We start from the raw sequence: 21,521 nt of genomic DNA, 5'->3' as shown, positions 1-21,521 counted from the left end.
AATTGACATCGATCTATCCTCTCTTCATGTTGGGGCACGAAACTTTTTTTGTTTCTCTCTCTCTCTCTCTCTCTCTCTCTCTCTCTCTCTCTCTCTCTCTCTCTCTCTCTCTCTCTCTCTCTCTCTCTCTCTCTCTCTCTCTCTCTCTCTCTCTCTATTTCGTTAGCAGATATAGTGCCTTCTGCCCTATATCTAGATTTTTTCTAGATATGGTCATGTTTCTAGATTTTGGAAAAAATCATATATTATTTACCAAGTTATTACTCATTTTGGAAATATCTGATTATAATCTTAAAATGGACCCAAAAAAAAAAAGGTGATATGAATCGATTGGGATGTCAAAGAGATCGAATTAGAAAGTGAATGATAGTTTTACAGATAAGGATCGGACAAATTTAGTAATTTAATAACTATATTATAAAATTAATTATTGTAATTTGAAAGATCCCCAACTCAGCATTCGAACGCCCAAATATATTTGTAAGACAGGAAGAGCTAAAAGGCATAAAAGCTGAGAGCTTTACCATTAAGGAAATGCTAATTGAAACTCGCTTTAAGATTTAAAAAAGTGATTATATAATTTTAATAGTTTTTTAATAATAAAATTATATTATTTGGATGATATATATTAAAGTACTTTTAATCCTAAATAAACTAAAAGTACGTGTATCATTTTTCTCTCAAATATGCTTTTTCAGATAATTCAGACGATATTTTTAATTTAAAAAAAAAATTCAAATGGTGAAAATATCTATACAACTTTAAAATAATTAAAGGTTTATTATTTGATCATATCATATGCACGACACCACAATTTTTAAATGACCTTTCATATCATATATATCTCAAAAATCACTTTCTTATATTGTTTCAAAAAGAATATTGTAATATATTTAAAGATGCTTTAAAAATATAATTACTAAAAAATAAGTAATTTTTAATATTTTATCATTATTTTTTCACAATTTTTATTATTATTCAACTTTTTTTTATTATTTTTTGACTATTATTAATATATCAACTGATATCATCTCAATAGCAAATATATCCCAATCATGTTTATCAATATATATATATATCCCAATCATGAACTAAAACCATAGAAGTGGCCGTGGAAGTTCCCTTCCGCTCGTGATCCACAACCATAACTTCCACTTCCCTCCCCAAGTTTCCACTCCCAGTGACAACCACACCACTGGATTGTGCTCATAGAGGCTCCTGCACAAGGGGTCAATTCCAAGCCAGAAATTATTGCTACTACGTTTAGACCTTAGAAAGAGTATTGGGCAGGTTGGTGGGTACGTTTAATTTTTATTTTCAAATTGAAATGTTTGCTTTTTTAATCTGAATTCTACTTTGGTTGTAGTTTTGAGCGTTGACAGGGATACTCAGATGTGCATATATCATGCTTATTTTGATACCCACAACTATGAACGTGGCCAATCCTAAAGAAATGATGGCCGCACAGCTGACGTGTGGTTACTATAACAACAGTATCAATATATCTATATTAACTTATGACAATAACTGAGGTATATTATATATATATATATATCATTAACTGCCCTTGTTTTGATTGTAGGTAATGTTTTCAAACCAGGCTAAATGGGCACCATATCAACATGCCAGCATGCAGCTAGAACTGAAAGAATCTTATTGGATCGTGTCGTCCTCGCCAGCTATAATATGCAACTAGCAGTAGTTGGTACCTTGATATTCACGCTCGGGCAATAATCTGGCGCCTTATTGGATCATGTCCTTTTCATTCTAATGTAGTGATCATGAATGAGTCTCCAGGACGATGTCATTCTAATGATGTCCTATTCGCGAATTAAATAAGACTGTGTACGACCTCAGGTCCTCGTGAACAAGTTGTCCATTGATGCTATGGTCAAACAGTGAAAGCAGCCCAAGACTATTACTTCTTCATTCAGCTGTGTACAGCTGTAACAACAATGCTTTTATATTATTCAATTAGTTAATAAGATATTATTTTTTAAACACATTTATTTTATTTTAGGCATGATAAGTCAGCTTTTAAAAATACGTTAGAAGTTGTTTGGATAGAGAAGTAAGAAATATAAAGGTTAATTTGAATTAACTTTCATAAAACGACAAAAATTGAGCTAATGGTTAGTTTGAATTTATTTTCAAAAAATTATAAATAACTGTTACCTTTTATGAAGAAAGAAAACATTATGAATTAATATAATTTAATAAAGATATTCTCGTCTTATAATATATATTATAAAAAAATTAAATTTAGGTAATTTATAAATTACAGTTATTATTTATAAATATATTTATAGATAAAACAAATCATTATTACAAATACTATACGATTATGGATGAGACCGGCCCATATGTTGCCATGAGATTTCATGATCAAGTGATTTTCTTTAAATTAAAAGAGAAAAATGTATGTTACCATCATATATAATGAAATTTTAAATAAGTGAAGTGAAAGAATCAACTTATGCTTAAAAGTTTGTCTGGAAATATAACTGTTCTCAGATAGTCATAGACTATATCATTACTATTTAATATTTTTTCACTATTATTTACAGATGATCTGAAATACTTGTGATATCTAAACAAGCTTTAAATTCCTACCTCACCAATGTGAAATGATCTTATAACTAGATGCCTACCTCACCAATATACCATGCACACACAAAAAGAGAGAGAGAGAGAGAGAGAAAAAGAAAAAAAGAAAAGGAAGCATTAATGCTATTACTATCATTATTACTCTACATAATATAATTTTAGAATGAGCCTAAATTTTCCGGTGAAATGATATTAATATATGTCTACTTCACTAATCCACCATGCATAACAAGCATACTTCATGCAAAAAGATAAAATCTTTAATGCCATTAATTACTCTTATTATCATTGTAGATATATAATTATATAATTTCTAAATAAACTCAAATCAGCAGGGGAAAGAATTCCAATAAACGTTAATCTCACTAATGCACTGTGCATAAACCATATTACGTACTTTTTATTTGAATGAAGTCAAGCGAGCAGGTATGATTTGATCATATCTTTCTCACCAACTGTAACATGCGTCTTAATCTAAGAGTAGTTGTGAAAGTAAGAAAGAAAATGACTCAGGAGTTCTTTTCTTTTTGGTATTTAAAAAAAAAATAAAAAATCTTAATAATTCTCAACAGTAATATATATATATATAGTAGCCCTTACATTACGTAGTAATTCAAAATCTCGATCTTGGGCAGTACAAGGTTTTAATATTGATGTTTTTGTTAATTAGTAGTTTCGAAACAACTTGAATATCCTTTTATAGACATTCTCAGCGGGTTTATATAAACTGGAATAATTGGCTAGTTCTATTCTGGACGTGGTTCGTCGGAATTGACCCATTAGGTCTGGTTATGATAACTACTTCTAAAATTACGTAAAAATACATTACAACTCAGCTAGAAGAAGGACCATCTAGTAAATGAACCACAAAATTATTACAAGAAGCTGCAGGTCCATTTGATGAGGAGTGTGGTATTAGAGTCATTCATGTTGCCACGAGCAGCTGCATCCACATGATCTGTAGACTTGAGAATATTGATGCCATGCTGCATGCTCTAACATATATCATGCTTATTGTGATACCCACTTCAGTTTTTTCTGTGACATTGATGTAGATAATCTCCGCAAACTCGACCATAAGTTTATCATGTTCTTTTACGCTTTTTCGGACATGAGCTAGTTGCAGCAGAACGAATCATCTAGTGCTTCAATTCCACACCATATTGGTCGTTTAGATTTTATGTTTGAAGAGGGGAGTTGTGAAAGGTTGGTCTTTTCATTGCTACTTATGTTCAGCGAATATATTAATGTAGGTCTACCCGAGGTTTTGTCGGTTAGGCCCGACCCGAATTATAGTTATGTTAAAAAGATACAAAGCTCTCCAAGTACTCAATCAAGTACTTCATCAAGCGTGCGCATAACTTGGATTGAAGTACTCGGCTGTTTTCTGTGGGAGGAAGTACTTTATCAGCTACTGTCCTCTTCCATTAAACCATAACCAAATTTGAAAGGTATATGAAATTGGGGTAAGAAACAGGTGAGTGCAGCCAATCCCGTATTTATCTAATTGCAAAGTTGCTTGAAGTCTTGAGTTAGAAAAAAGTGAAAACATCTATTCATCATCTCTTTTTTTTATTATCATCTTATCATTTTATGATGTGACATTAGATTATAGGTTTACAAGTAAAATATAATAAATAATTTTTAATTATCAAATGCTACGTCATAAAATAATGATAGTTAAGATGATGAATAACATTATTCATATATATATATATATATATACACACTTGAATAATACATTTTATACTCTTTAAATAAAGTGACTGTTGTAATCATTGGTAATAGATGAACCTCATGGTCTATCCCAGCGAATTGATGACCACACAGCTGACGTGTGGTTACTATAAGTATATATGTTAATTACTATGTCAATTAACATGTAATGTATATTATAAATATATATATATATATATCTTTTATATATATAAATGCGAATGAGGAATGAACAGTATATGAATAGTGTTTTCATCTAACAATTATTTTTCCTATTTTGCCACTTAGCTTTTGCTATTTTCCATTTTAATCCCTCAGTTTTCTTTTCATTTGTTAGCACTTTTACGTTTTTAGCCCTTTATGGTTTTTGTACTTGTAGTTTGCCACGCTGGCACTTTGCAAGAAGTGCTCTGTGTTTCTTTTCATCTAACAGAATCTGGAAACTACTGATATGAGTATTTTTACACAAAAAGAAACTCAAACAAAAATGGTGTTTGATTTTGTGAATTTGTACTTATTTCGCAGCCTCCCCATAAAAACTTTCCTCCCCTTTCTCAAGAACCTTTTAGTGGTAGTTTCGACGAGGGAAAGAAACTTATTTTGCATTTGTATGAGACGAGACCAAACTCAAAATATGTTCAGATCTTTTAAAAAAAAAAAAAAGACTCCTCCAAAGAACTGGAGAGATAGAGAGTAGATCTGAAATCACACCCATATATGTTAAATTTAACCAAAATAATAAATAAAAAAAATTCTGCAAACTATGTGTTGAGATAAAAACAATTCTAGATGAATCAAGAAACAGATGGCACATCTGAGAATCTACAAGCTGTTTGAGTAAAAAAATCATACCCATATACATTAAATTAGACCAAATTCAAAAACAATCTTTAAAATATATTTTCAGATCTTAAAAAAATTTAAAAGTTGGCAAGATGGCAACGAGCGTGAAGACTGCATGACTCAGTAACGAAGAGAGAGAGATACATGGAAGAGAGAGTATTAGGAGAGAAGAAGATATGGAAGGACGTTTTAGGTAATGTTTTTGAGAAATGGGTGAGCTTGTTGATGGAAGAAGAGAAAATAGAGAGATAGAGGGAGAAAATTTATATTGTTTTTATTATTAAAGTAGGAGTTAAAGAGCCTTTGGAGGGATGCAATGATGAAATTATTGTATGTAGTACTAAATAATATAGTGTTGAATATGTTAATATATATATGCTATAACATTTTTTTGAAAATTTATGCAATGGTGAAATTTTTTTAATACATATTTATAAATATATGTTTGATAATTATTGAGAAATTATCTTCTCACAAAGAACGAATACGAGATTTAATAACATTCTTCAATAATCTGTTAGTATAGTCTATAGTTTAAAAATATTTTCTCCCATATTAATATGAAATAGATTCATTTTTTTAATATAAAAATATGATAAAATTATCATTAATATTATTTCTAACTGGCACATGTGCACTGCACGTGTACTATTTTTATTGATTTTGTTTTTAAATTTCTTTTCACACCTTCTTATTTACTATTTGATATTATTTTTATTTTTATTTTTTTATATTTATCGTCTAGGTTTGTGTGCAGCGCACGTTTTCCTTACTAATATATGTGTATATATATATATAATTATATATACAGCATCTCATTAACTGCTCTTATTTTGATTCGATCATCTACATTGGACACCATAGGCAAGCAGGCAATAGTTGATACCTTAATATTTACGCGCGGGCAATAATCTGGCATCTTATTGGATCATATCCTTTTCATTCTAATGTAGTAGTTATCATGAATGAGGTTTTCAGGATGATATCATTTTAATGACGTCCTCTTCTCGAATATTGATGCCATTGTGAAACAGTGAAACAAGCCCAAGAGTCCAAGACTATTAATTCATTCAGCTGTGTACGAGTGTAACAACAAATATTATAAATATTACTGTTACACAACTTTTATAAAATTATTTAATAAGATTATATTTTCTAAACATATTTATTTTATTAAATTTTAGGGATGATGAGTCAGCTTTTAAAAATGCTTAATTTTGTCATGTTGGAGCGATTTAGGAGCCGATTAAAAAACCATTTCTAATCCAAATAGTCAAATAAAGATATGAGTAAAGTTGGTTCGAATTTATTTTCACAAAATGACAAAAATTGTCACATTTTCAAAAGAAAAAAGATATTATGAAATTAATGTAATTTAATAAAAATATTTTTATCTTATAATATTATTATGAAAGATATTATAAAAAATTAAATTTGAGTAGGTAATTTATAAATTACTATTATTACAATTACTATGCTGGCACTTAAAATTGACCCATTTTTCCCAAAAAAAAAAAAAAAAAAAAAGGGTCTCCGTAGGCAAAAGCTTATTAACTTTGTCTATCTTTTCAACTTATAACTCATGAATTCTAAAATATACCCTAATGTAATATATATATATATATATATATATAATTATAAATGTTGAAAATTTTCTAATGCACTTATTAATATGTTGCCTTGAGATTTTAAGTGATATTTGTTAAATTAAAAGAGAGAAATCAGTATATTTTGTTAATATATAATGTAATTTCAAATGAGCGAGGAAAAATGAGTGGATCAAATAATCTTATATTTAAAGTCTGTTTAGAAACATAATTTTTTTAGATATTTTTAGACTATTTTACTACTATTTGAAATATTCTTGATATCCAAACAGAGCCTTAAATGTCTACCTTACCAATGTGAAATGATCTTATAACTAGATGCCTACCTCACAATTATACCATGCACCAAATTAAAAAAAAATAAAAAAATAAAAAAATCATTAGTGCTATTACTATCATTATTGTTGTCATGATTATTAGTATTACTATACATAATGTAATTTTCAAATGAGTCTAAATGAGCAAGTGGAAGGATATTAATAGATGTCTACCTCATTAATCTACTATGCATAACGTGCATTTTACATGTAAATTCGGATCAGCAGGCTGTAAAAGAACTCCAATAGACGTTAATCTCATTAATGCAATTTGCATGAAGCATATATATAAGGAAAAATATACTTGCAAACACAATTATGCACTAATCTGTACACCAATTTGATGTGATTGATCAAAAAATAGATTTTATTGAAAACAATGTTAATTTAAATTTTAAGTATGAATGAATCAGTATTGGTACGAAAATTAGTACGCAACTTTACTTGTATGTAGCAAAACCCAAAGTAATAGTATTAACAATGATTTTGCTTTATGCATGCATTATATATAGGGTTTTACTACATACAAGCAAAGTCGCATACTAATCTGCGTACCAATACTGATTCATTCATATTTAAAATTTAAATTAACATTATTTTTAATAAAATCTACTTTTTGACCAATCACATTAAATTAGTGCATGGATTAGTGTACAATTGTGTTTATAAATATATTTTTTCTATTTTATGCGAATGAAGTTAAGTGAGCAGGTGAAAGGATATGGTTTCATCGTATCTTTCCCACCAACTGTAATATGCATTATGCACTCGCGTCTTCATCCCGTAGTAGTAGTAGTTGTGAAAGTAAGAAAGAAAATGACTCGTGTCTCCTTTTCTTTTTGGAAATATATATATATATATATAATATATATATATATATATATATATTCTTAATAATTCTCAACAGTAATATAAATCTGTATATATATAGTATCCTTTACGTTACGTGGTAATTCAAAATCTCAATCTTGGGCACTAGCTACAAGGTTTTAGACACGCTGCAGTTTTGGACATCATGAGCGGCCCTGCCGATGCGTAATTACTTCGATCTCTTTTCGGAGCAAATATATTATGCTTTTTTTCCTTTTTTCTTTTTTAATTTAGCAAATATGTTCTGTTTATAGTGTGGTGAAGTTTAACTTCCAATAATTTGGTCGTAATTATATATTATAAAGAAAAATCCTATTTCGTCACCTAAGCTTTTGTGTTGTAACAGCTTGTATGTAAAAGCTGCATCTGTTTCATCATAAAACAATTTTCATGAATAATTTTCATGATTTTTTGGCGTTTGAATGTGTATGAAAAAGTCAGCAAATGAAAAACAGTTTCTATTAATAAAAAATCAAATATTCTTTTCTAAAAATTGGTTTTAGCTCTTAAGTCTCAAATAATGCTCCATTGTTTTTTTCTCAACGATCTCTAGATGTCTCGGATTTCCCTCCTCTCCTTATTAATCTTCCTCCTCTTTCCCACCCTTTTTATATTTTAATTTTTTTGAAGCTATAATGTTTTATGAAGCCATGATCTCTCATGTTTTTCATATATAGATATCTTATATATATATTCCTCCCTCCTCTGTTTTAGGAGGATGGCCGGGTGTGTTGTTCACTTCTCCTCCTTTGGAGGATGGAGTTTTGATGCGGGTTGTTTTTCCTCTATTTTATACAAAGAATGATACTCTCTTTTTGAGAGTTTTCATGACGTTTAGACAACGTCCATCGCAAATATTTTGTTTACGGGAAAGCTTACAATAGATGATAATTGGCTTGTAACTTGAGTCATAGATGTAACTTCCTTTATGGATCAAATGAAATGAAGTCTATTTCTTATTAAAAAAAAAAAAATAGATATCTTATATATAGCTATTGCTTTTTTTGTTATTTAAATACGTTATTAATTTGACTATCTTGATTTTCACATCTCAATATCGTTCAACTATTTTCGTTGTGTTTTTTTTTTCTTTAATTATTCAATTGCATTTTTATTTTCAATTGTATTTTTATGAGAAAGAATGAAAAACAATTGAAAAAAGTGAAAACTTGTATTTGTTGTACATGCATGAATGGGATTGATACAATTAGTGTGATTAATTGTAATATATCTATTGTATGTACCTTATGAAAAATGCATCACATTTGATCATAATAGTTTATGATATGTATAAGTTATAATATTATAACTTATACATTTGATCATAGTATTAATTGCATGCGTTGCACTGTCATTTTACAATTCTAAGTAAATTGTCGGAGGCTAAACTACATGTGTGCGACTTGGGTGAGAATTATTATTTTTTTCTTAAATTTTATTATTATTATTTTTATCATTGCACGAATTCTCATGTATTAGTGATCATCAGTTAAGTGATTTTGACAACTTTGCATGAACAATTACTACTTCCATATGGTGCACATGATCATGTACGTCATGCATGTCTCCCTATCATTAATTTGTGGTAAAAAAATAAGGGGGAGAATTTGTGGATCAGCATGAATTTTTCGTATTTGGTTGTTAAACTAAATTTAACTTATTTCAACTCATCTCAAATTAATTATTGACGTGACTTATTATTTTATCAACTTTCTATAAAAAAAAAAAGTTAAATTTATCACAATTTACTTCATACATTTTAACTTAAAAAGTAGTTAGAATATTATTTTTCAGTATTATTATTTTTCTGAGATTTGAAAAAGTTGAATTGTTTATTGTATTTTGTGTGCAAATTTGATAAAATTAAATGATGAGATGAAATGTTTTTTGTATCAAACCTAAAAAATTTAAATCCATCTCAACCTAAAAAAATCAAATCCATCTCAATGTGACTCACAAAATATTACTACTTACAAGTCAACTCAATTTATCTCAGCATCTAATTGTATGAATGATTTTTATTAGTAATTTATATTGTTGAATTGATAATGCAGTTAGCTGGTACCAACCTTCTATATATTCATCCATAATTACCGGTTTGTTCTTTCACATTGATGTATTTGTTAGTTAATTAGTAGTTTCAAAACAACGTGAATATCTTTTTATAGACATTCCAGCGGGTTTATATAAACTGGAATAATTGGGTAGTTCTATTCTGGACGTGGTTTGTCGGAATTGACCCATGCGGTCTGGTTATGATCACTAGCTTTAAGCACTTTGACCGTGCAATAAGGCTAACCTGCACAAAATCAAATCGATATGTCAATTTTATCTACATGATACATTGTTTAATCTTTGTATTTTCAGATCAAAACGCGATCAGGCCCTGAAAGCCATTAACGCACTTAAGAAAGATATGGAAAATCTCAAAAAGTTAACTGATCTGGCAAACCCAACCGAACGCAAGCTCAATGATCTCCTCTCGAGTCTGGATGCTTACTTTAAGCCGGGCGCTGATAGGTAATATATATAGACATTCTCAGTCGGTGGATCTATACAATTGGGTACATATATACATGATCATTAGCTTTAAGCAGTACGTAGTTTGACCAATTTTTAGGTGCGATAGGGTTAACCTGTATATACAAAATCAACTCGATATGTGAAATTTTATCTACAATATTATGATACTTTGTTTAATCTTTGGATTTCCAGTCGTGGTGCAACGTCGGGTATGCAACACTGTACCAATCAAGCCACTACGGGAGTTAATGCAGCTCTGAAAAAGCTTCGTGATACTCTGACAGGAAAAACGCTTCGTGATATTATCAAATCGCTGACCCCAATAGAGAAAGAGATGAACGAAGCTCTCGAAACTCTGAAGAATCACCTCGAAAAGTGAGGGGATAAGAAGTAACATATATATATATATAGTACATGATGATCAGAGAGATCATGATATGATCACTATATGTGACCATCTCCATATAAAATATATTAATAAATAATGAGGAGATGGTCATTAAATCACAGCTTTGATCATATGTACTAACTAATTAGTCTGTATCAGTTATATATGTTTGTTGCTTGACGTTGTACTGTGTACGTACGTACGTACTAGCTAGTTTGGTTTGGTATTTAATTTCAAAACGCATGCATGCATGCAAGTGTGTTTCTATGTTTGTAATCTATATTCAGCGGATGTCTATTAACGTCGTTTATGCTTAATTGCTTTCTCGTATGTTCTAAGTACCGTACGTACTTCCGTCCGTTGATATCATGTTACCGGCTATCTACCTTATTAATATTATTATTATTGAGTAGTGGGACTCTCATAATTAATTATATGGTCGAATAGATTAGAATTAAAATAAATAAATAAAGTTTACCAAATTGGAGGATGATCAAACACTTGATTGATTTCTACATGACACTACAATACAATTGAGTTTTTATTTATTTATGTATTATTATTATTATTTATTATTATTATTTTTTTTACAGTTTTAAAAGGACCGAATGAATGAAAGGAAATGATTGAATGTTTTAATGTATGAAAATAAATAATGGCCATGATTGAATGAATGATGGTACTAAAGGACTAGGCAGATTGCAATGTCAGGTAAGTTGTATTGGTAGTGCATCTAGTACTACCCCTAACTAAAACGGATTTCCAACCTGTGGCCATGGATGAAATCCGGGTTAAAAAGATTGCTAACCCCAACACATCGAGCGTAATAGTGAGTACCAGCAAGAGAAAAATGATAACACTTAAAATGAATATTGTGTGATTATTTAGCCCTTTATGAATGAATATATAAGGTATGAGAATGTTTTATGAAAGGAAAACTACTTTCAAAGAAAAATCCAACCTTTTAATGTGTTCAATAAAATGTGTGTTTTAGGTAAAGTATGTAGATGAATAGGAATGCATGAATGAAAACTTATGTTATTATATTTTGACTGTACGAAGTAATACTTACTAATTATTTGACTCACGTAGTTTTTCTGTATGTGCCTTCCCCTCTCAAGGACAAAGTGAGGAAGAAGCGACAAGACAGACATGGCCCAAGGGAGCAGTGACTGAAACCTAGGCGGGTTTTATGTAACATAGGAAATGGTTTTTTTGTAAAAAGCATTTTTGATTAAGTTTATAATTTCCATTGCAACTATCATTTAACTTATAGAGTAGGTTTTTATTTTAAAGTTAGACTCTTTCATATCCTAGGTGGGAAAGGGAAAAAGTTTTAAAATTGTCAATAATTCCCTTCTGATTTTCTAAAATCATTTTCTAAAAGTCTTACCACAAGGATGTGTGATACACCAAGGCCGCCTCTTTAATTTTGTGACATGTTTTCAATATGACCTATGTATATTTTGTTCGCACGTACTTTTATTTCTCTTTAAAATAATATACATTTAAAGCTTCTCATATTGATGTACAAAGACACTAACAATAGTGTTGGAATAAACATAATTCTTGAAAAACTTATCTATACTTTCATTTCTTTAAATTGTTGACATACCGACACAAAATGCTGAACGCAAGTCAAAATCCACTTCTTCCATTGATTATAAAGATTTTATATCTAAGTATTAACTCCTAGCTCATATTTCACTAATATTGAACTTTATTCCTGCTCAAACTCATTAATTGTAATTGTCTCATGAATACAATGATGACAATCTTTATGAAAGTCCAGAAATTTGTTATATAGATGAGCCAAATGTTTGGAAAAGTTTTGTAAAATATGCCACAAGTACAACCTATGAGTTTTATTTAGGAGTACCTCTACAATGGCCTTCCCCATAGCCTTGTGATGAGTCTACGAAAGTGTACTCTGAACATTACTTTTACGAGTTTAATTGCTAGATTATATGTGTTATTTAGGCATTTTGATTAGGTTTTTTCAAGTTAAACTTTAATTCCATAATGCCCAAGTTTTGATTCAGTATCTAATGATTTTATTACAGGAATGAATTTAAAAATGATTAAGCTAAAGTCTGGCTAATAAGGAAGAAGGGAATAATCAAAGGAGAATTTCATACATCGAGAGTCAAAGAAATTCCAGTCATGAACAAGGAAGCAAAGAGCAATTAATGAAAAATATTTAGAATTCGTAGTCTCTCTGAGTATCTGTTAGTATTATGGTCATATCTTCTTTTACTGATATTCGATTGAGGAGATTCAAGATGCGTTACAAAGATAACACAATGGGCTTCATTTGTTTTGGAGATAGATATTTTCTAATTCGGCCTTTTACTAAGCGAAAAGTGGCCTGTAATATGCATATGGAAATCTAGAGTATTACCTATCGAGTTTGCACGCGATTTTCTTTCCATATTGGGGATAGCTCGTGAAAAGGAAGAAAAAGAGAGAGCCAAAGGCAAAAAAGCAAGGTTCCCTTTTGATTTTTAGGAGAGAGGATGCTAGGGTTTGGAGAAACTCATATTCCAGAAAAAGAATTCTTCTTTCGAATGGGGTGCTAATTCTTTGGTGAGGCTAGGGATGAACTTGCTTGAATGATGATGATTTTAATTCTATTGGATTCATGTAATAAACTTTCTTGTTGATACAATTCTTGTTTATCATCTCTTATTAGTCTTCCTTATATTTGGATAATTTTACAACCAATACTTTTCATAAATTCAGTCATGCTTTCTCTATGGGATTGTGGTGTTCATAATCTGGTTGTTGATCTTATTGGTATGATTCTCTGCTGCAGTATTGCTATTAAGTATATTGTCGTCTTTGAATCTAAGTCTAATAGGATAGCAATCTGTGCTTTCAAAAGAAGAGTAGTTTTCAAGAATTACATTCGAACAAATTGGTTATAAATATGTAAAGGCAAAAATTGGCTAGGATTAGATGACTAAATTATAAGGTTTATCTTATCATTATTTGATTAAATTTAGATAAATGATAAAGTTTATCTTATCATTATTTGATTAAATTTGGATGAATGTAAAATAAGTATTGATTTGTATCTAAACAATATTGAGTCTATCTAGAAGTTTTAGGAATTGTTTAGATAAGGCCCTGAAGTCAAAATCGAGTTCTGATAGTTTTGCCCTTATCCAGAAGAAATCTGAAATAGAGTTTAGTATATATCAGAATAAGTTATCATGAAATGTTAACAGTCTATCGGGATGCGTTTTCGCGTCTATTGCTAACCGTCAGCAGAGTCCTACTGCAACTAGAACTCTTTTCAGGCTTTCTATTTAAAGGGATTCGATTTTGTATCTTCTCAAGAACTTCAAGTCACGAATTTTACAAAGGAGATTTTGAGCGTTTATGAGAGAAAATTCACTTGAGAATTTTCATGGGATTTTTCATATCTTCTTGAGTGTGATCGTGCTTTGAGTGTGAAGCAACATCGATTAGATTTCAGTCTCTGGAGTTCCAGAAGGGAAGTCAACATTTGAAGATCGCTAGAGGTTTTGGCTGCTACTGCGGTAGAAGATAAACGGGTCGTTTGTCTAGGCAAGTAAGAGAGTCGAATTGCAAAGGTTTTGTAATTGATTATTGCTTGTAATTGTTTTTCAAATAATAAGATTGACTTTCCTGGGTTTGGCTGCCCCGTAGGGTTTTATCTTTAAAGAGTTCTTTAAAGGGTCTCTCTTCGTAACCAATCGTTGTGTTTTGCAAGTTTGATTATTTAGTTTAAAGTATTTGATTCGTTTCATAATCTTAATAATTGAGATCTAACTTATTTGTTCAAGGAAATTGGTAGACAATTTCATGGTTTTACAGGGGTACGTTGGAAATTTTAATTGGCATCAGAGCTTGGTTCACTCATTCGTGTGTGATCTGTGCCCTTGTAGATCATGTCGACGTCATTACACGTTCCACCATACTTCGATGGGGAAAACTATGCTTATTGGAAAGTTCGTATGAGGGCTTTTCTCAAGTCTTTAGATGAACGTGTATGACATTTGGTTGAACGAGGATGAACTAAACCCGAGACATCTATAGATGCTTGGACAAAAGATGAAATTAGCAATTGCAATTTGAATAGCAAAGGACTTAACGCTATTTTCATGGCAGTATCCTCGGAAAAATTTAAAAGAATCTCCATGTGTGAGATTGCTAAAGAAGCTTGGGATATTTTGGAGGTTATACATGAAGGCACAAGAATAGTAAAAAATTCGAAATTGCAAATGCTAACCTCAAAATTTGAAGAGATTAAAATGTTGGAAGATGAAAATTTTAATGATTTTTATACTAAACTGAATGATATTGTGAATTCCAGGTTTAATCTCGGCGAGAAGGTGGAGGATTCAAGGATCATGAGGAAGATTCTAAGGTCTTTACGTGAAAGATTTCGACCCAAAGTTACCGCTATTGAAGAAAGTAAAGATCTTGATGTAATAAGGGTAGAAGAATTGGTAGGTTCTTTACAAACGTATGAATCTTCACTTCCTCAAGCAAGAAAAGATAAGTCTATTGCCTTAAAAACTATAGAAGAAAATCAAGATGATTTTTCTGATAAAGAAAATCTTAACAATGAGGATATAGATCTTATAGTAAGAAAATTCAGAAAATTCATGTTTAATAAAAAGTATAGTGGAAAGAAAAAAAGAGGTAGAGAATTTTCTGCAAAGAAAAATTATTTTGAAAACTGGAATAAAGAAAAATCTGATAAAGTAAAGTGTCATGAATGTTCTGGTTATGGTCATATAATAATTGAATGTCCAAATTTCAAGAAAAGTAAAGGAAAAGCATTGAATGTCACACTTAGTGATAGTTCAGAATCTGAAACTTCAAGTTCATCATCTGATTATGACAATACTTTTGTGGCTTTTTCTACTGTTGTTAATGATTTTTCTGATGTTGAGCTAACAAAATCTGAAAGTGATGAAGGCAATAGTGATTCGGAGGTTGCTCTAGTTGTGGATGATCATGAGTTGAGTTTACAAGAAACTTATAATGATGTGTGTGAAGAAGTGATCAAATTAAAGAAACTTAACAAGAAGTTGTACAAGAAATTCACTAATATGGAGAGTGAGAAAAATAACTTGTTTGAGGCATTCAAAATTTCTGATATTGAAATAGCAAGATTAAGGGATCAAAAAATTGCATTAGAAAAAGAGTTGGAAAAAGTTCAAGAAAAAACAGCAACACAAAAATTAGAAGAGATGTTGAGTATTCAAAAATCTAGTTGTGATCGCACAGGTTTGGGGTATATGACTTCCCAAGGTATGGAACTTAAAGACTAATCATCCGCTGCCACCTCATAAAAAGATATCATTTTTGTTAAAGGAAGTCAAGATGAGGAAACTCCAAAGAAGGTCGTGTCTACAACTCATGTTCCAAGAGCCTCACATGATAGATCAATGACAAAGAAGCCCAACCAAGGTAAGTTTATTCCTACTTGTCATTATTGTGGTGTTATTGGTCATATAAGGCCAAATTGCTTTAACTTAAATAAATTGAAGAAAAATGGATGTGAAAGAAATCCGAAAAGGAAAAGAAATAGTCTAGAGAATCAAGTTTGTGATATGAATCAACAGATAAACTTTTTAAGTCTCAAACTTGGTGAACTAGCAGATTTTTGCTTTCAAAATAAAGAAAAGATCATACAAAGTGGTGTTGATGAAAAGAATAGGCCAAAATTTAAAGTAAAATGGGTGGTTAAAAAAGATGCCATGTTACATTAATTGATAGGACTATTTGCATGTTCTTGCATCCTTTATATTATTACATTAGCCTAAGACATGCATTTTATTTTTCTATTTTGTTTTATGTTTCTGTTTTTCAGTTTAAAATAAGAAAAATATAATATAAAAAAAAAATTCTGGTTTGGTTCAAAACTTTTCTTTAAGAAAAGTGCATGCTTGATATGTCAAAGTTTGAACACTTGTGCTCTCACTTAATAAATTCCTGAACCTATGCATCTCTCTACTTTGTGCAATTCACTTTGTGCATACTAACCCTATGGATTATCTTGGCAAAGTTCATTTTCAATGCACAGTGAGAAACTTATATTTATGTTTTTTTATAATTAAAGTTCACATCATTTAATAAGATGCTCATCAAAGAGAGAGTTCACACCTTGAATTGACTAATACTAGTTGAACCTAGTACAAAATAAAGAGTTCTCCTCTTACCAAATACAAAGAGTTGATTCATATAGAAAAAGTCGGTGTTAATTCATTGCGGGAAAAGACAAACACCCTACACGGATCTACCACCTTAAAGTTCTTATAGAAAAAATCGTTGTTCTAATCATTATGGAAAAAGATGAGCAACAAACATGAACACAAAAAGGGGGTGTACAAACTAGTGTTTAGAGGAGATGCTCATGTATCTAGGCCTTAGCATAAAGTTTGACTTTTAAGGTGAAGCAACACTCTTGTGAGCATCTATAAGAAGCAATCATTCATGAATAAAGGTATCAAAAAAAAAAAAAGATATTGAAGAAAGGAGTTCATAAAAATGATATGTTATAAGTATACTCACTCACACACTCACATGAACTTTGACATTGATGATCTTATGATAAGTGACCATCCATAGTGATTGTTGCAAGTAAGAGGGTGTACTTTATTAAATTTATTTTGTGAGTTACACTATATTTGAATTAAGATGCGTCTAGGCATGTTACTTGCCCTTTTGTTTTGTTTATAAAAAAAAAATTAAAAAAAAAATTCAATTTTTTTATTTCTTTCTAATCTCTATTTTTTTTGTTATATCTACTCTATGCATGTATTAAGGACGTTTTTTGAGTGGGTTATTGATCTTTGTCATTCGGTTTTCATGGTATGCCCATCAAGTGTTTGTTTTTTTGTCTCAACCAAGTTGTCTCAATCATTTGTTCATTGTTTAACATACATTCATGCTCATACATCATGTGCATTTAATCCATGAAAATTTGAGATACATGGGAGTTGTTCATCATGTCTTCCTTAGTGTTTTCATCTTGGCACATATAAATGATATTTATTCTATTTTGTGTCTTGTTAGATTAGTGAAAAAAAGGGGGAGTATTGGAAGAGCACATTGAAATATTTTGATTTTATGAAATTTAGGGGGAGTTTGACTAAGTGAGAGTTTAATGAATTTGCTGAAAATATAAAAAGGGGAGCAACAAAATATTGAGGGGGAGAACTATATACTTTAGGGGGAGCAGTAGAATATTGAGGGGGAGAACTAAGTATTGAACATGGTTATTGATGATGACTAGAACACTTTCTTTTTGTAGGTTTACATTACATCTAACCTTTGATTATTATTGGGACTAGTTTCAAAGAATGTTATATGTCATTTCTTATCATTACTGTATTAAGATATTTTTCACGGGATCTTGGTCTGCTGGTTGTTTTTGTCTTATGTACACACTACATTCATCAAGTTGGTTTTGTGACTGATCCACCAAAGGGAAGATTGTATATGCAAGACATTCATCAAGTTGGTTTTGTCACCAATCCGCTAAAGTGGGAGATTGTAAAGGCAAAAATTGGCTAGGATTAGATGACTAAGTGATAAGGTTTATCTTATCATTATTTGATTAAATTTGGATAAATGATAAGGTTTTTCTTATCATTATTTGATTAAATTTGGATGAATGTAAAATAAGTATTGATTTGTATCTAAACAATATTGAGTCTATCTAGAAGTTTTAGGAATTGTTTAGATAAGGCCCTGAAGTCAAAATTGAGTTCTAATAGTTTTGCCCTTATCCAAAAGAAATCTGAAACAGAGTTTAGTATATATCAGAAAAAGTTATCACGAAATGTTAGCAGTCTGTCGCGACGCGTTTTCACGTCTGTTGCTAACCGTCAGCAGAGTCCCTACTGCAACTAGATGTGATGACCCGCTTTTACGTGTATTTTCACTAAAGGGTTGTTTTTAATTTAATTAATATATTAGTTTATTTATTTTAAATTAATGGTTTTAATTTATTTGAGGTGGTGTTTAATTTATTTTAGTCGTTTTACGGTTTTTAATATCGTTTTTGGCGAATCTGTTTTTGGTTTCCGGAGTGAGGATTGGACATCATTTCTTTTCTTTTTCCCTTTTTCTTTTTCTTTTTCTTCTTCTCTTCTTTTCTTTCTTTTTTCTTCCTCTTTTCCTTCCCGGTTTCTCTCTCCCCGCGCAGCACTTCTCTCTTTTCTCCTTCCCGTCGCCGCCCCTTTGACCACCCAGTTCTCCGCCGTCCGGCCACCGTTTAGTGCACCGTCACCACCATTCTATTTCCCTTCCACCAGAGATCATCTCCACCAATTTTCAGAGCCATCAAACCAGCCGTTAGCCTTCGAGAGCCGCCGGAAGTCGCTGCACCTGCTCTATTTTTGCCCCTGTCGCCGGTTGCTTTCGTAGCCCAGAACCGCTGCTCTCCTGCGGCGTGGCCTACACCACCCACTTAGTTTTCTTCCCCTCTCACCAGTGAACATCCCCACCAAGTTTCACCTCCATCCGAGCCACCAATAGCTGCCACGAGCTCCTCCAAGCCATACGATTTTTCACTGTTTTCGGTGCCGTCGCATCACCTTCGGCCACCATCTTTTCATTGCTTCTTCCCCTACCTCTTGCCGACCTTAACCACCCATTTCTGGCCTCGATCCATTGCCGAAGCAGCTCCCACGAGCTCAACTCTGTTCAGCCCCTTTTTGGCCTTCGACCGCCATTTCCACCACCACCCACGGCCAAAATGCATTTACCTTAACTTCATAAATATCTCAAGGCCATTCCCTATCAATCCCGAGCCTTGTTTTGTCCCCGTTCAAAAGTGGGTATTTTACAACACACGGCCGCAATGTAAATTACACTGTTACGTTGCTTTTCCTCTGCCGTTTACAACGCCGCGTGTTTTCTAAAAATACTATATAGCGCTGTAAGTATTTTCCAAACCCTACTTTTAGATTTAAATATATTTTACTCTTTCAATAATTAATTGTTGTTGGTTGGCTGATTCCGGACTGAGTCCGAGGAGTTCGGGGGTCGGATGGATGGAGGACAGAGTTGCTTGTTTTATTGATTTATGGATGGTTGTTTATTTTTGTACATTGATATCGCATTTACATGGTGCATGCGCATGCATTTTTTATTTAATTGAGAAAAGCCTGTTTTATTGGCGTAAGTGGATTTTCGGGTGCGTGTGTATCATGACCCCAAGGCGGGATGGGGTATTATCTCGGTGGAGCTCCTCTGGCCACTCGGGAGCGAAATAAAGTGAGTGACGTCCCCTGAGTTGTCGCTGGGCGACGACAGGAGCGGGGGCTAGGGGATGCTTGGATACGAACCCACCGGGCACGGAACCGGGCATCGCTCTACGCACCGACTCCGTGACCCTTCGCTGGTGAGGGCTAGAGGATGCTTGGCTACGAACGCGCAGGGTGTGAAACTGAGCATCGCTCGTTAAGTGTCACATGCGTGGTCGTAACCTGCGATGTGGCACTGGAGTCAGGGTGTGCGGATGACCCCTAGGGGAGGTCATGGTGCATATGGATTAATTGGATAATGAGTTGAGATGGATATGGGCCAAATGTGACTTTTGGCGTGATATTTGGAAAGGATATGTTTTTGGGCCAAATGGGATTTTTGACGTGCGTGGAAAATAATATGTTTTTATGGGTTTTGAGATGTGGTTTATGAGACATGTGCATTGGGCATACTTCATGCATATTGTTTGAGTTTTATATGTTTTTATCTGGTGGTGTTTGGATTTTATTTACCTGCGGCGCCATTTTTGGTTCCGTAGATTTTGGTGTAGGGTTCAAGGAGGAGGAGGAGGTTGAGCCCGAGGATGCGGCTCCGCCGGAGTTTTGAGTTGAAGTTGTGCTTTGTAGCTGTTTTTAAAACTATATTGTGTTATGTAATATTTTATTTATGTATGTTTTAAACAGCTTGTATTATATTAAGAAAAATTCTGGTACTTAGTTATATGACTTTCGTTATGCGCTGAGGTCGTCAGAGTTTCTTGGGGCTTGCTAGTTATTACTGAAGATTTGTGGAGGGATTTGCTCGCCTATCCGGACCTCTCACAGCTTTGACTCGGAAGAATGCAGAATTTGTTTGGTCAGATGAGTGTGAGAGAAGCTTCCAAGAATTAAAGAACAGGTTGACGACGGCACCAGTGTTAGCGCTTCCAGAACTGCATAAGCCATTCGTAGTCTTCAGTGATGCGTCTAAGTTTGGTTTGGGTTGTGTCCTTATGCAAGAAAGACGGGTTGTTGCCTATGCATCTCGTCAGTTAAAGGACTATGAGAAGAATTATCCGACGTACGATTTGGAATTGGCTGCAATTGTTTTTGCTCTCAAGATCTGGCGGCACTTTTTGTATGGGGAAGCATGTGAGGTATACACTGATCACAAGAGCTTGAAGCATTTGTTTTCCCAAAAAAATCTGAACATGAGGCAGAGGCGATGGCTAGAGCTAATCAGTGACTTCCAGTGTGAGATCAAGTACCATCCGGGGAAGGCCAATATAGTTGCTGATGCTTTGAGCCGAAAATCGCACTTGGAAGATGAAGCCGAGCCGTCAGAATTGGATTCTTTGCTTTGTGGGATGAGAAGGCTCCTTATGGAAAGTTCGCAGCAATAAGAGATTCTATCTTT

The 21,521-nt window shown here is 32.4% G+C and overlaps 1 protein-coding gene across 1 annotated transcript; it reads left to right on the top strand.

Moving 5' to 3' along the window:
* The first annotated feature begins 8,046 nt into the window (after window positions 1–8,046).
* On the top strand, window positions 8,047–11,122 carry LOC122295020. The gene is made up of 3 exons (XM_043104025.1): window positions 8,047–8,125; window positions 10,328–10,480; window positions 10,676–11,122. The coding sequence occupies exons 1-3, from the start codon at window positions 8,106–8,108 to the stop codon at window positions 10,860–10,862; spliced, it is 360 nt and encodes a 119-aa protein (XP_042959959.1). The 5' UTR covers window positions 8,047–8,105; the 3' UTR covers window positions 10,863–11,122.
* The last annotated feature ends 10,399 nt before the right edge of the window (window positions 11,123–21,521 follow it).

This window comes from Carya illinoinensis, chromosome 14, assembly GCF_018687715.1.
Source record: "Carya illinoinensis cultivar Pawnee chromosome 14, C.illinoinensisPawnee_v1, whole genome shotgun sequence".
In the NCBI taxonomy this organism is placed as follows: Eukaryota; Viridiplantae; Streptophyta; class Magnoliopsida; order Fagales; family Juglandaceae; genus Carya; species Carya illinoinensis.
The sequence above is the reverse complement of the archived record's forward strand: the minus strand, read 5'-3'. Positions and strand labels throughout refer to the sequence as shown.

Coding starts and splice junctions, on each gene's coding strand:
- LOC122295020 (XM_043104025.1), top strand. CDS start 8,106: ATGAGCGGCCCTGCCGATGC. Junction 8,126..10,327: donor ATGAGCGGCCCTGCCGATGC/GTAATTACTTCG, acceptor TTGTATTTTCAG/ATCAAAACGCGATCAGGCCC. Junction 10,481..10,675: donor TTTAAGCCGGGCGCTGATAG/GTAATATATATA, acceptor TTGGATTTCCAG/TCGTGGTGCAACGTCGGGTA.